The sequence below is a fragment of the Maylandia zebra genome, linkage group LG7, assembly GCF_041146795.1.
Source record: "Maylandia zebra isolate NMK-2024a linkage group LG7, Mzebra_GT3a, whole genome shotgun sequence".
Classification (NCBI taxonomy): domain Eukaryota; kingdom Metazoa; phylum Chordata; class Actinopteri; order Cichliformes; family Cichlidae; genus Maylandia; species Maylandia zebra.
In genome coordinates, this window is record NC_135173.1 from 4,687,654 (window position 1) to 4,701,215 (window position 13,562).

The 13,562-nt window shown below is 38.7% G+C and overlaps 1 protein-coding gene across 2 annotated transcripts; it reads right to left on the bottom strand.

The window, feature by feature from the left end:
• Positions 1-727: 727 nt before the first annotated feature.
• cnot2 (CCR4-NOT transcription complex, subunit 2) lies at positions 728-12,388 on the bottom strand. Of its 2 annotated transcripts, none has more exons than XM_004570805.6 (15): positions 12,152-12,388; positions 9,065-9,193; positions 8,898-8,970; positions 8,583-8,730; positions 8,320-8,502; positions 7,051-7,127; positions 6,493-6,618; positions 6,149-6,273; positions 5,904-6,021; positions 5,409-5,565; positions 4,746-4,807; positions 4,219-4,268; positions 4,030-4,130; positions 1,402-1,546; positions 728-1,319 (listed from the first exon to the last, which is right to left on the bottom strand). In XM_004570805.6, exons 2-15 carry the CDS (start codon positions 9,179-9,181, stop codon positions 1,233-1,235), a joined length of 1,569 nt encoding a protein of 522 aa, XP_004570862.1. In that variant the 5' UTR covers positions 9,182-9,193; positions 12,152-12,388; the 3' UTR covers positions 728-1,232. The 2 variants fall into 2 exon arrangements, with proteins under 2 accessions (XP_004570862.1, XP_076741709.1); XM_076885594.1 differs by lacking the exon at positions 12,152-12,388 and adding an exon at positions 11,895-11,914.
• Between the last annotated feature and the right edge of the window lie 1,174 nt (positions 12,389-13,562).

Genomic DNA, 13,562 nt, shown 5'->3' on the forward strand with positions numbered 1-13,562 from the left:
GGGGATGATAATGATCTCTAGGTTTATTTAATTTTTTAATGGTGGGGCTTAGATTCAGGCCTTTCCTCATGTGACATTTTAATATTTTTTAGTTTGATGCAAGTGCACAGTGTCATGTGACACCCTGTCCAGCAGATCCCGAAAACTCCTGTCGCATCCACATATTGCATCCATGCTTACCTCATAAAAACGAGGTACAAGTCAGGGCAAAATTTCTTCCAAAATAAATGTCATATATATATATATGTATATATATATATATATATACACACACACACACATATATGTAGCAATCATATATACACATTCGTACATACATATACTAATTTATGTGATGCAAAGAAAAAAAATGTACACATTTCTTACAAAATTGTAACAAAGACTGGAAAGAGTTCTGTTTGCTCTGGAGCAAAGTCGTGTAGATGTTCAGCCTCTGAGGACTTCTCCATCAAAGTAGTCTCCTACATTTGTGTCCATGTTTGGGCAGCACAGACGTCACAGAGAGACGAGGAAACTGTATGTGACAGAAAAGGTTTGGTGACGCAAAAACAGGGTGGAAGGATGAATGTAAATTGAAAGGAGGGAGGCTAAAAAGGTGAAACGTATAGATGTGGGAGAATTGCATGAGCTCCCTGACTCAAAACATCAACAACAAAAGAAAAGCAAATAACAATAGAAAAGAGGGGGAGAAATTATCAGGGGGTGTTCACATAAAAAAAGGACAAACAAATTTTGTGTTCTTTTATTACTAAATATAGTGCAACAATAAACATTGCATTTCTTTCACCCTTTAACTTGCTTCCTAGGATGTCAACGTTTCTTTTCCCCGTCTTTAATTCAGTTAACACTTGGTATAAATACAAAGAATAACCTTTGTTCTGTCACTGCCCTGTGCCACAAGGTCAGTCCTCCTTTCAGAGAAAAAACAGGCTTCAGATTCAGAGACGTAAACATAACACAGACCCTGCTCAAAACAAGAGAGGAGGAAAAAAAAAACAAAAAAAACAAAAACAGGAGGAACATGAAGAATAAAAACAAAACATTCGTTGGTGTTTTGGGGCAGCTTGTAAATTTGAAAATGCAGGGCAGTTTTAATGGTGGTGATGACCCCTACAGTCAAAGAGCCAAATCCTCGAGGAATAAAAAAAAACCAAGCTGTGTGGACCTCCTCGTCCCTCCTGGACAACGGTGTCGTGTACAGGAACAGCTGCGGCCTTTGGACTGGTTGGGCCTTAGAAGGCCTGCTGGGCTGGGTTGTAGTTGAATGTTGTTGGCACGTGAGGCCTCTCTTCCAGCTTGTCGTACTCCAGATGAAATTCCTTAGAGAAACAGATAGTTTTAAGATAATAGCTCTAATCCTCAAAACTAAAAATAATAAAACTTGATAATATCAACTCTTACCTTGGCTACTTTCCTCCAGTTAAGACAATCAAAAAAGTAGTAGGTACCCCTCTCATAGGTGTTAGTCTTCAGTGTAGGCTCCATGCCAGGTGCCCTAGTTATCCAAACCCGTTCCTCTTTGTGGTACCTCCAGTCCCGGTTAAAGCTGGAGAGTGAAGAACACATTAATAAGTATTACAATAAATAAATAAATAAAACGCTGCCACCTGGTGGCTAACCAGGGACCAAGAAAGATTCATTTCAAGAGTTTCACTCACACTTCCAGCTATTTCTACAAAAACTAAAAATGATTATGTTCATACAAAAGAAGAAAAATTATTCCATAAACAAACAATATTGTACCTTGTTAAGTGTTAATCTAAGAGTACACAGCAGAATCGATCATCATTTTAAAGCTTTACAAGCGTTTTTTCCAAAGGTTTGTTTATAAGAGATGTACTTGTGTAGTTCGACTTTAAAACCCTGACTTGGCCGTTTCGAGCACTGCCATGTAGGGCTGGGCCATATTATACCGTTCACGGTAATACCGGTATAATGTTAGGCAACGATAGGAAAATGAAATATCGCGATAGAATGGGAGTAAAACGCGCATGCGCAGTGCCTTTGTTTTCATACGCACATGGCCGATTGTTGAGTGAAACAGATGAACCAGAATTGGTTTGTAAAAATGGTGCAACTTCCGTGATGTGGAACTGGTTTGGTGTTTGTCCGTCAGATACACGACAAAGCACATTTTTTTTGCAGAACATGCAAGCGGCCGTTGTTATTGTCGTATTTGTCGGACTAAGATGCTCTTAAATCTGGGAGTAATCTGGGTCCTAAACCCCGTATTGTTCAGGTCAAACAACACTGCAGCATCACTTAGAGTTAAAAACTGTCTAAATTCTTTCATCTTTAATACAACGATCAGCATTGCTGCTTTACCAGGTGTAACTATGAAGTTTAACTTCCAGGCATCCATGAAAACAAAAGTTATTACATTTAACGGAGTTAGAAGCTAGCAGGAAGCTAGCGGAAGTTAGCTCGCTAGTTTCGCTAGTTACCTAAGCATGATATAGCATGTTCTGACTGAGAGATTTCTGAAAAAAATCAAACGTACAGTTCTGCTATCACTTCCAACATAAATGAAGACAGGAAACTAAACAGCAGTGACGTTTGTAGGGTTACTGAAGTTGGGCTAGCTGGTATATAATGATGTGCTACGTGATCGCTAGCGACACAGCTATGTTAGCATAACATAAACAGTGAAGCTGGAGGACGAACACTAACACTTTTCCACTTATAAAAGTTAACGTGAAGGTTCTTCATGGTTAGAGACAAATGCAATCGCATGGCAGGATGCTGTAAACGGACCAAACTTCAGTCAGGAGAACAACTGAGATAATCCATCCACAATATGAGGTTAGTCATTAATAGACTGCAACAACATGGGAATAGAGCAGCTGCCAGAGAATTCAACATTAATGAATCAATGGTACAGAAGTGGAGGAAGCAAGAAGAATGAGTTTAATAAAGTTTGATTTATCTGACTGCTTTGTTTCGCTTAATGTGCCTTATAATCCCGTGCACCTTATGGTCCGAAAAATGCGTACTGCACACTGCAGTTTAATGTTGCAAAGCACCTCTTTTTAACTTCAGTGGATATTATACATGGTTATGCTCAGGATATGTCAGCCCATTTCTACTGGAAATGCCTTTTGGTTAAACTTTCAGCAAGGAATTTGCATTTGCACTGTTACATTTTTATAAAGCTTTAATGTACATAAAAACCAGCTTCTTGTTTAAGTGAAAATAAATGGAAGGTTGTCTTTTTGCGCTAGTAATGTTGTGGAGTTGTATTTTGTCTCGCATCAATTATATCGTCGGTTATATCGTTATCGCAAATTTTCAAATATATATCGTGATAAATATTTTTGGCCATATCGCCCTGCTCTACTGCCATGTAGTGTTTTTGAAATCTGGTCACAACTGAGGGGTGGAAATAACAGAACCTGTTGTGTCATCTATTCAACTCCAAATAGGACAAAAAACAGAAACTGAGATAAACAGATTACCTCAAGTGATGAGTATGGTTCATTTTCCCCCCCCATGGACTTCTACACAAGAAGAAGTCATTAAGAATGAATGCAGATTTGAAAACACTTCTGCATACCCTTTACTTTTTAGATCAGCAAGCTATGTTCATCGTTAATAAGTAGTCTAGGCTTTTTCTTAATGTGCGTTGGTTCAACCCTCCTGGCTTCCGCTCTCAGTTGTGTCTTCCGAGGCCTTTGGACTGAACGGGCCTTAGAAGGCCTACTGAGCTGGGTTGTAGATGAATGTTGCTGAACTTGTGTGTCAGGAAAAAGTCAATTATATTTGCATCTGCTGAGAGAATCCCTGTGGTTTAGAATTTAGATTCAGTTTTATATAATGTTCTAGCTTGTTTTTCTGTTTACGGATTGCTTAATTTCCTCTTCACAAAACTGTCTCATCTGCTCGCCAGTGAAACGTTTTTAATACGAAGCAGCAACTGCAAAGACTGTCGACTTTACACGACTCCTTTAAACTTCTTTGCTAAGTAAGGTGATCATCTCCTGGACAGACAAACACCTTTGTGCCCGTTTCTAGCAAAAAGTCAGTACTCACAGCTCCACTGCTGCCAGAAGCTGTAGCAGATCTCCTCCATTCATGTAGTACAGGTAGAACAACAGGTCTTCACCGTATCGAGACAGTTTGATGGCAGCCAACTAGAGTCAAGACAAGACAGTATAGATTAATTTTATTTTACTACATTAATCTTTGAACCGCTTACATTGAGCTCAAGTTCATGGTTACCTTGTCCCTTATGTGGATATTTGTTAAATACTCCGATGGAACATGGAAGTCTAAAAATGCAGATACAGATATAGGTTAGCAGCACACACAAGAGTGTCTAAAGCAGTGTGTAACTGTTTTAATTCACTGTGGCTTTGAAAATTTATGCTACCGATATGCCAAAAATGTGGTCTCCAGGTCGGATAAAAAAAGCAAAAACCAGGAGGCCTGCCAGAATCTAAATCTTATTAATTAACTCTGTCAACAGCCAACTACTTGTAATAAAATAGTTGAAGGTTTTTTTAGCTGCACTAATTTTAAAGGGCCACATGTATGTCTGTACTTTAATTTCCACAACAACAGTTTTTGTTAAAAAAGAAAAAAAAAAAAAAACATGACTAAAAATGTAAATATTTTACAAAAATACTAAGATTGCATTGCATCCTTTCTCTGCTCCTCCTCAGCACTAATGCAAATGTCTTGACACCTGCTCTGACTCTGGTCTTGAAAGCTACTCAGGACTGTCATACATCAAATTAATGTCTTACCGATGTCTTGAGGTCGACAAGGTGCGGAAGCCCAAGGAGAGGCAAACTTGGGGTACAAGTTTCTGTCAAAGAGTTTAGTTGCAATCAGTTCTTGCTAGTATTAATATCAAAAGCAGACTGTTTGCTAAACGTTTTAGATAAAACAGGAAGAAATGTCAAAAACTCTGAAAATACCAACTTTTACCAACCTACTGATGCAGTCAGCAGGGGGCAAACTTAACTAATGGAGTCTCTTTCCTCTTATTTCTTTATTACCTCTGAGTAAGAATGAAATTTGATGTATATCAAAAATCATAGACCCTGAAACTTAAAAGACCAGCGTGTATGATTTAGTGCTCCTCCCGTGACTGTTACAAATGCAAAAGGTTCCTAATGTATAAAAATGACAGTGAAGGGACTCACCCCTTCTGCAGATAATAAAAAGCTAATTCTAAGGCAACAAAGACACTGCGCCTCTTGTATTCAGCCACTGATACATTAATGACAATACGATTACATCCATCCAAAGAAACGGTGGGGAACTAAATAGATTCATTCATTAAAAATAAAAGCAGACAGATGTAACATGCATTATTGGACTAAAAATTTTTATTGTTTCTTTGTGTGTGTGTTTTTTATAGGAAAAATCAGTATGTATTTGCAGGGTAATGAAATTTGTCTTACTCTGGTGAGTTTAAGTTGAGTCCCAGTGTTGTGAGGTCACTTCCTAACGCCAGATGGACCATCCCCGGATCAGTCTCTGCTGCCCGGATAAACGTCAGTAGGCCAATCATGCCAAATTGATCCGTCACCATTCCTGCGGGAATGTTCGTCACCCGACCTGCAGCAGCAAGACAACTCAAGATTAAAACAAACTGTAGAAACTGGACTCTGAGCTAGATTCAGTACTTAATGTCAAATCACCTCTGCATTAATAACTACACTTTGTGAACAAACCAACTAAATACCTCTTTGAACTCATGATCACAGGTAAATTAATGGAAAAGTGATTATGGCTGTGTTACAATGAACGTTATTTTGTTGGTTTCCTCACTGTAGCTTAGTTGATAATTATCTAACCCCAAATGCAGGTTAGCACGTCCAACTGCCTCACTCAAGGCAATTAAGAAGGGTTGTTTTGGTGGAATAGCAGCAATACGATTGGCAGTGAAGACTCACCATCAGGCAACACCTGAATCCCTTTCTTCTGGTTGTTGTTCTGTGCTGAGGCCGTCTTGTCTCCGGGAAACTTGGGCCCATCTGCATTGGATGTGCTCTTGTTTGTGGAGTTCAAGTTCTAAAGGGAAGGGGGAAAAAAATCAATAGGCAGGAAAAATAATGCATGTATTTATTTCAATTCTTTTGATCTGTACCCTTCTCACAAAAAAAATAAAAAAGTTCTGCCAGTGTGCTGTGTGACTTACAGTTTTGCTGTCATCGTTGTTCAACGTGGGATCCTTATAGTTTGGCCCAGGCAGTGCAGGGAAGTCCTCATTGTGGATGGAGAAATCCTGTGTCTGCTCAGTTGATGGCTTTGTCACCATGCCAACTTGATGATGAAAGTGTAACAGCAAAGAAAAAAACAAAACAAACAAAATGGTACAATCAGCAATGATAGTCTGTCGTGTGCAGTGTAACAAAAGCTTAGCTAACATTATGAAGCTCATCTGATGGTTTTCAGCTGAAATCCATTTCCAATGTTGATGGAATGTGCTGTCAGTGATTCATGTGAGGAAAATAAGACACTTTCTACAGTCTAATGGCTTACCATAAGGCGCTCGTCCAGTCAGTGGGTTGAGAACTGGTGTAGGGTTTCCGGTCCCTTCTCTCCGACTCCTATCTGCTAATGCAGGGAAGTCTGACAAATCCAGTCCTGTTACATTTTCACTCCCATCTGTTACACAAGGACAATACAAACATGTGAATCCTTAAATACACTATTTTTGTAAATATGTAATAATGTAGCCTTATTGTAAAGTAGATTAAGGATGTAGCAGCTCTCCCCTTTTTTGATGTGTATTTATGTAACAGTTTAAAAAGAGTCAGATCAGTTTAATGAGATTTTTATTCAGACCTAATTTCCTGCAATTCATTTCAAGGATACACAGTTTATGTATGATGGGTAGCACTGTTTGCTGCTGTTAACTCTTGTAAGACCCTAACAGCAGCATTAATGGAAAGCTGTGATTTTGTGCAGGAAACAGTATTATTTATCAGGCTGTGGCTGTTTTTTATGCTTTAAACACACACAGACAGAGCAATGTTAGTCTAAAAGTAGCTGAAACCTAATGGTTACCTGATGGTTAGACAAAAGTGAACAACCAACCTGTGCCGTTGAAGATGTTGCTTGATAATGAGTTGTTCATGAAAGCTTGATTGCGGTTCATCCCAAATCCTGACATGCTGCACAGACAGAAAAAAATAAGAAAAAAGAAAGAAAAAGGATACAAACATTTCCTTAATTAGAAAAAGATGTTTTAGAAAGCAACTGTACACACAAAAGGACACACCGAAGGTAACCCATGCCAGCACTATGAAGCAAGATTTGAGCTCATCCAGGTAACTTCAAGGTTAACCCTGGCTTTTCATTATTACAAAGGTGGTACATCACCATGGTAACTTACATCCTAACCTGTTTCAGAGCATGTTACGTTCACAGTTAAAGATAAACAGGTACAAAACCAGTGCCTACTCATCAATCAGTTTTCTGCAAAATGTCACTGTTCCTTGGATTTCAGTGCATGGATAAAGTTGTGTAGTTCACTGTGTTGGATTAGAAACAGATTCTTAGACATAAGTTTATTTTTCCTGTTGGGTGCAAACCATTTTATTGTTCTAAATTTACAAACGGGGCGCCTATTTTTACTTATTTGTTTTGAACTTTTTTTGTTTCTTTTTTTAAAATCTCAGACCGGGATAAAGCTGAAAGATTAAAAAAAAAAAAAAAAACATCTTGTGTACATCGAAACTTTAATGTAAAGTAAATATTCACTGTATTAGTTTCTCCTGTTCTTGATTGAGCTGTGATAGCTGTGAGGTGCCTGTTAACTTCAGCAGCTTGCATTCTTACCCGCTTTCTTTCAGGCTGTAATAGGCTAAACTTTATTAATACAGTAGGACTCTGGGAGTCTCCCTGATCAAACACTTAAAGCGCACATACATTCATATGGCGCTTTTAATACTACGCTACTATTTAATAAAAATTAAAAAAAACTCTCTCTCTCACACACACACACCACACACAGGTTTGGGTTCAGCATGTATTATTTTCTTCAGATTTTTCCCCATATTACAGTTTTGTCATTTTCTGCAAAATCAGCTGCTCTGCTGCCAACAGACTTATCCACATTTCAGATTGGTCAAAAGCTGTAAACAGCACCTCTTTCATGCTGGTAGCTAGATTGAGAAACCCTGGGTTGCCTTGTTAAGTTGATAATCAGCTTCTTGTGACTGCTTGGCTCAATCACCAGTTTTAAGATAACTGAACCCAGATAGCAGAAAGACATCCTGTGTATGTTGAATTTGCATCATAGTACAGGGCCATGTTCCTTTGAAACACTGGTGGATATGTGCAATAAATACCAAATCCATCTACCTGTTTATGGTAAAGGGCTGGCGTGCTGGCTGCTGTTTGGGCATACAGATGATACTGGGTGAGCTACGGTTGGGGCTTCCCAGCCCCGAGCTGCCCATGCTGTTGGTCCTGCCGCTTATCCCAATGCCTTGACCGACCTGAGAGTGATTCAGCACGTTCCTCGAATTCATCGGTAACGTCCCCCTGTTAAAACATCATCGTCCAATTTAGTGAATTCAAAGTTTTCTTAAACAGCACAATTAATCAGTCAAGTTCACACTCACCTGCTTGGTGATGGTGGGGTATGGAGAGACATGGTGGGGACTCCTGTTGTGGGGGTGATATGACTCGGTAGCTGCGACCCTTGCGTTAGACTTCGGTTTAACTGAGGTGTGTTGTTTCCCATGCCTCTTACTGAGAAGCCGAGTGCACCTGCACAAAGACAAAAGAAAGCTTTTCAGTTATCTGTTCAAATAACACAATCAAACTTTAAGTAACTCTAGTTCAGAGGTAAAAAGCAGAATTGTCTTTACGATTTTAAGTCCATCACAAATGACAAAACTGATGTAACAGGCTGTAAGATAAAGGTCAGCACTCACTTTGTGGACCATATAAACTCGCACCGAGCTGCGACAGCTGACCCGATGACGATGGTGAGGGAGAGGACAGCATCTGGAGAAAAACATTCAAGGACAGAACAGAGTAAGATAAATGTGGAAAAAAAATCTCAACAGGTAAGAAAGGTGTACCAGCACACAAAACTCACATCTTTATCCGACCGATGTGGAAACATCGTCGGCTGGTTGTAGTACATGCTTTCATCGGTAAAGTCGTTATCGACAACGTCAACGAACTCTACAAATTTCTTTCTAGCACCAAACATGCCTTTTGTCACCTGAAGAGAGAGAAAGGAACATTAATTAAAATGTGCATGTGAAAGAAAGCAGACGCTCAAGAGTGAACTTTTTGAACTTATACTGTGGCTTAGATTTGAATTTGAATTCTCTTTAGATTTCTACTTGAACTAGATAAAATTCAGAGCCAGTAAGGTTCAACCTATATATATATATATATATATATATATATAGTACATATATTTATTAGTTTCAGATGTAGCCATTCTTGTATTTTGCTTGTTTACATTATTGTATTTTGCACAACTCTGTTGCTTGTGAAGCTCGCACACAAGAATTTCACTCACATGTGCTGTACCAATGTACCTGCACATGTGATGTGACAATAAAAGTGATTTGATTTTGATTTGACCTATACAATATTTTCTGGTCAACTTCTACACTAGCCTAAAAATGTTATGGTTTCAAAATTGGACATTAAATTTTTTTTTTAGTTTTAGTATTTATAGAATAATTCTTGCAGCATTCATTCAGGCAGTCAGCGTGGCAATTGCCTGATCTCTGCTCACAGTTGCAGCAGCAGGGTAAGAATTAGGAACAGGGGTACGCATTTTCTGCTAAAGACTCTCTCCGAAATGGTCCGTCGGCCAAATTGGTTTGGTCAAGATAATGCACAGACAAACATATGTCACCACTAGTACCCTGCACCTTATACTACTCTACTAAGTCTGTGATGGGGAGAAGAAATTAGCAAGGAGACATTGCAGGGATCAGAAGTGGATAATAAATTGGCCTCAAGCAATCCAAACCACCCGTTAAGGTGTATTGTGTGTCCTAAAACCCCCTCAGCATTCCTCTGGGGTAAGGAAGGTGGAAGCAGGTTCAGAAGGGTAAGCAGGCAGGGGGTGAATCCCAGTTTTGGTTCCTCCTGGGTTTTGAATAGGAGTCAGCTCAAGGCATACTGGCTAATAGGTAAGGATTAGAGTTAAAGAAGCACATACGGGAAATTAAGATTAGAATTTAGCTCCTAGGGTTAGAGTCTTGTATCAGACTGCCAATTGCACCTTGTGTTGATGGCAACTTGGCCTTGGAACACTACTGACTCATTACTCCTGTTTTGCTATACTTATTTGTATTTGGGATTTTATTTTATTTTTTACATGAGTACTTGTTGCATTTTTAATCCCTGTGACTACATTTTAAACTTAGAGCAAGGGTCAGGGAGCAAGTGAAAATAACAAATTTGCATAGATTATGTTTAGCAGAAGTACTTTCTCAGTTATAATGAGAGCACCTTGGAAACCAGAGAAATCTGTTCTAATCTGGTAAGACTACTGGGCTGAAATTTTTGTTATGCAGTACAACTTGTTAGGCTTCCTCAATCCAGAATGGTAGCTGAATAAAAATAACTATTTCTTCATTTCTGTGATTAAGCATTCTACATGTTTGATTTTGTACTATTGTGAAATATGTCAATACCTTCCAGAAACTGTCTAACTAATAACTAATGTTATTCTTTTTTGTTAGTCTATGAGACGGGTTTTTTTAAACACATTTGAATAATTCTTGGAACTTTTTACTGTATTTGCTCCCATTTAAAGAACCTGATTCACTTTCATGGTAAAAGAAGCCAGTTCTCTTTAACAGATTCTCAGATATTCGAGTTCAAACACTGCTTTAGATATCAAATCAATGTGTGGGGGGAAACACACACGTATATATCATCGACAAGCCTAAATCCACAGACGATCTGTGGTTAGTTGTCCAAGATGTTTAGAACAACCTACCAGCCGAGCTCCGTCAAAAACTGTGTGCAAGTATACCTAAAAGAATTGATGCTGTTTTGAAGGCAAAGGGTGGCCACACCAAATACTGATTTGATTTAGATTTCTCTTTTGTTCCTTCACTGCATTTTGTTGTTTGATTAAAATAAATGATTAACACTTGCATTTTTGAAAGCATTCTTTGTTTACAGCATCTTTCCTCACCTGCCTAAAACTTTTGCACAGTACTGTATATCTCAAGTACTTTATATTTAAAGTACTTCCTATGCGATGCTGAAATTTCACAGCAATCAGTCTATATGTTTAAACTTTGGACTACACTTTTTTAGGCAAATCAAAGACGGCTGAGCAGAAAATGTTGTTAAAAACCCCAATGATCTGAGACTGAATAGCCCATGTCTGAAACTAACAGCACCGCATTGTATTGTTTGTGCAACTGGAACTTTACTGCCGCCACACAGCGTTGATATTTCATAACCTTTGTATAAACAAAAAGATATCTTATATGACTGCAAGGCTAAGTTAAATGGAAGCATCTGGAAATGCAATATGTTATAATTTCTTTGTAATTCAATGGGCTACAACTGGCACCTTACGGTTCTTAAAATAAACTTTTGAATAGTTGCTTTCTCTACGAATTTAAAATGAAGATTGATTTATTTGACTTTTACAACAAAAAAAACAAAAACTGCAGCCCTACGATACCTGTTAACTAAATGAGATGACAGCAGAACTGGTTGTTAAGTTCCATCCCGTTAAACTTTACTATTGATGTGTTTAACAGCAACAAAGCTAACAGGCTAGCCAACACTAGTTTAGGTAGCTAACATTAGCAGGCTAGGTGCTTGTCACTTTGAGTTAGCTTAGCTAGCTTAACGTCAGCTTGCTAACTGGCTACTCTAAAAACAACCAAAGTAACAGAGCGTTTAAACTGAGAAATACACAGTGGTTTAGCTACCAGTAACACTGGCCCTCTTTGCCTCCGTTTATCCACTGTCAGCTGTGTGTTTTCACGGCTCAGTTTATGCTCCGATTGCAGGCAGTGGCAGTAGGAGCAGATAGACCAATAGCGACAATCTGCGGATGCTAAAGGCTAACGACGTGCTACGTATTTAAACGAAAGAAAGCAAGGGAGGTAAAAAGCTCCAGCTGACGGAGTTTAATTTACATAGGGCAATTTTAACATAAGAACAAAAATAAGTAAAATAATCTCACCGCATCAATTTCCCTTCGCTTCGTTAGATCCAAGATGGCTGTGAGTATTCTCAATCGAAAGAGGTCTAGCCTTTACCCCCTGACCTTACAACCTGCTGATCACTTCCGTACACAAAAACGAACACATCTGATAGTTTCCCTAACAGGGTGCTGGGAGAAGAACCAACAGATATCCAGAAAAGTACTTCACGGAGGGGGAAAGAAAAAAAGAAGATTTTGCAGTCATTTAAAGCAAATATGACACTGTCGAGTTTTTGTCTCCCTCGTGTGAACATCAGGTGTCTCACTCCAGTAAAATAAATGTGTGGATTTACATACTGCAGAGGATGTGATTGTCAGCAATAAAAGTTTGGTTACCAACCACATTTGACACATATCTCATAGAGTATCCCAAATCTCACAGGTTTCTGTGCAAAAACATGAACTTTGCATGTTGACAAGGGCCTTATGTCACAACTGGGTTTTTGGTTGTTTTTTACTTAACGTTTTTTGTTTGTTTGTTTTTACTCTACATTTAATCAAATTAGCACACAACAAACTGGGGGCTATATCTGTTCATATCTTACATAAAATGAGTAGTTGAGAAAAGCCTGGTAGTCAGAGGTATTTTAAAGTGGACCTGCAGGAGCTAACACTGTTCACAGTGGCATGAATTACTCAGTGAGGTTGGAAAACAGCAGCTTCACATGAATTTAATATGGCCCGGAAACTTAAAACCACATTGTATGGACTTCCTCAGCAGATGGCGTCTTAAGGCTGTTATAATGATCCTTTATCAGTTAGTTTGCCAAACACTTAAAGTGTTTGGCAAACCATCAATCATCATTATTTATCTGCTGAGGAAAAGAACTGGACATAGCTGAAAGCTTTGGGAACAACAAGTAAGCCTAGTGTAAGGGGGGGAAATAAATGGGTTTTACAGTAGAAAAGGCAGGTATAAAATTAATGATGTTTCCATTCCAGTTACTTCACCCTGGAACCATATATTATATCTGTGCTTCCCTTCCTGTGAGATATCCAGATTTTTAATATGAACAGGATCTTTTATGACAGTCACACTATTGTGCTCTGGCAGTAAGTGGCTGCAGGAAAGTGATAAAAACAGTGTGTCAGTGAGTGAAAGCAGATGAGGGTCAACTATTGCCCCCTCAGATAAGGACAATGAAATCCCTTCCTAATTTTATCTAGTTGGAAAATAGCCCCAATGAAGATATGTCAGATAGCATGGACACTTCACACCTCTTGTAAGATATCCAGCTTACTTACAGGATATTCATCTTTGAGTATAAGCTTGCATGAAGATTGTTTGGATTTGGAGGATTTGACTTGCTATGTGTTCATTCTAAATGAACCCATTTCCAAGACTATACAATGTGGCATTGGCAAAACACAGATCTACAGAGATTTTCCA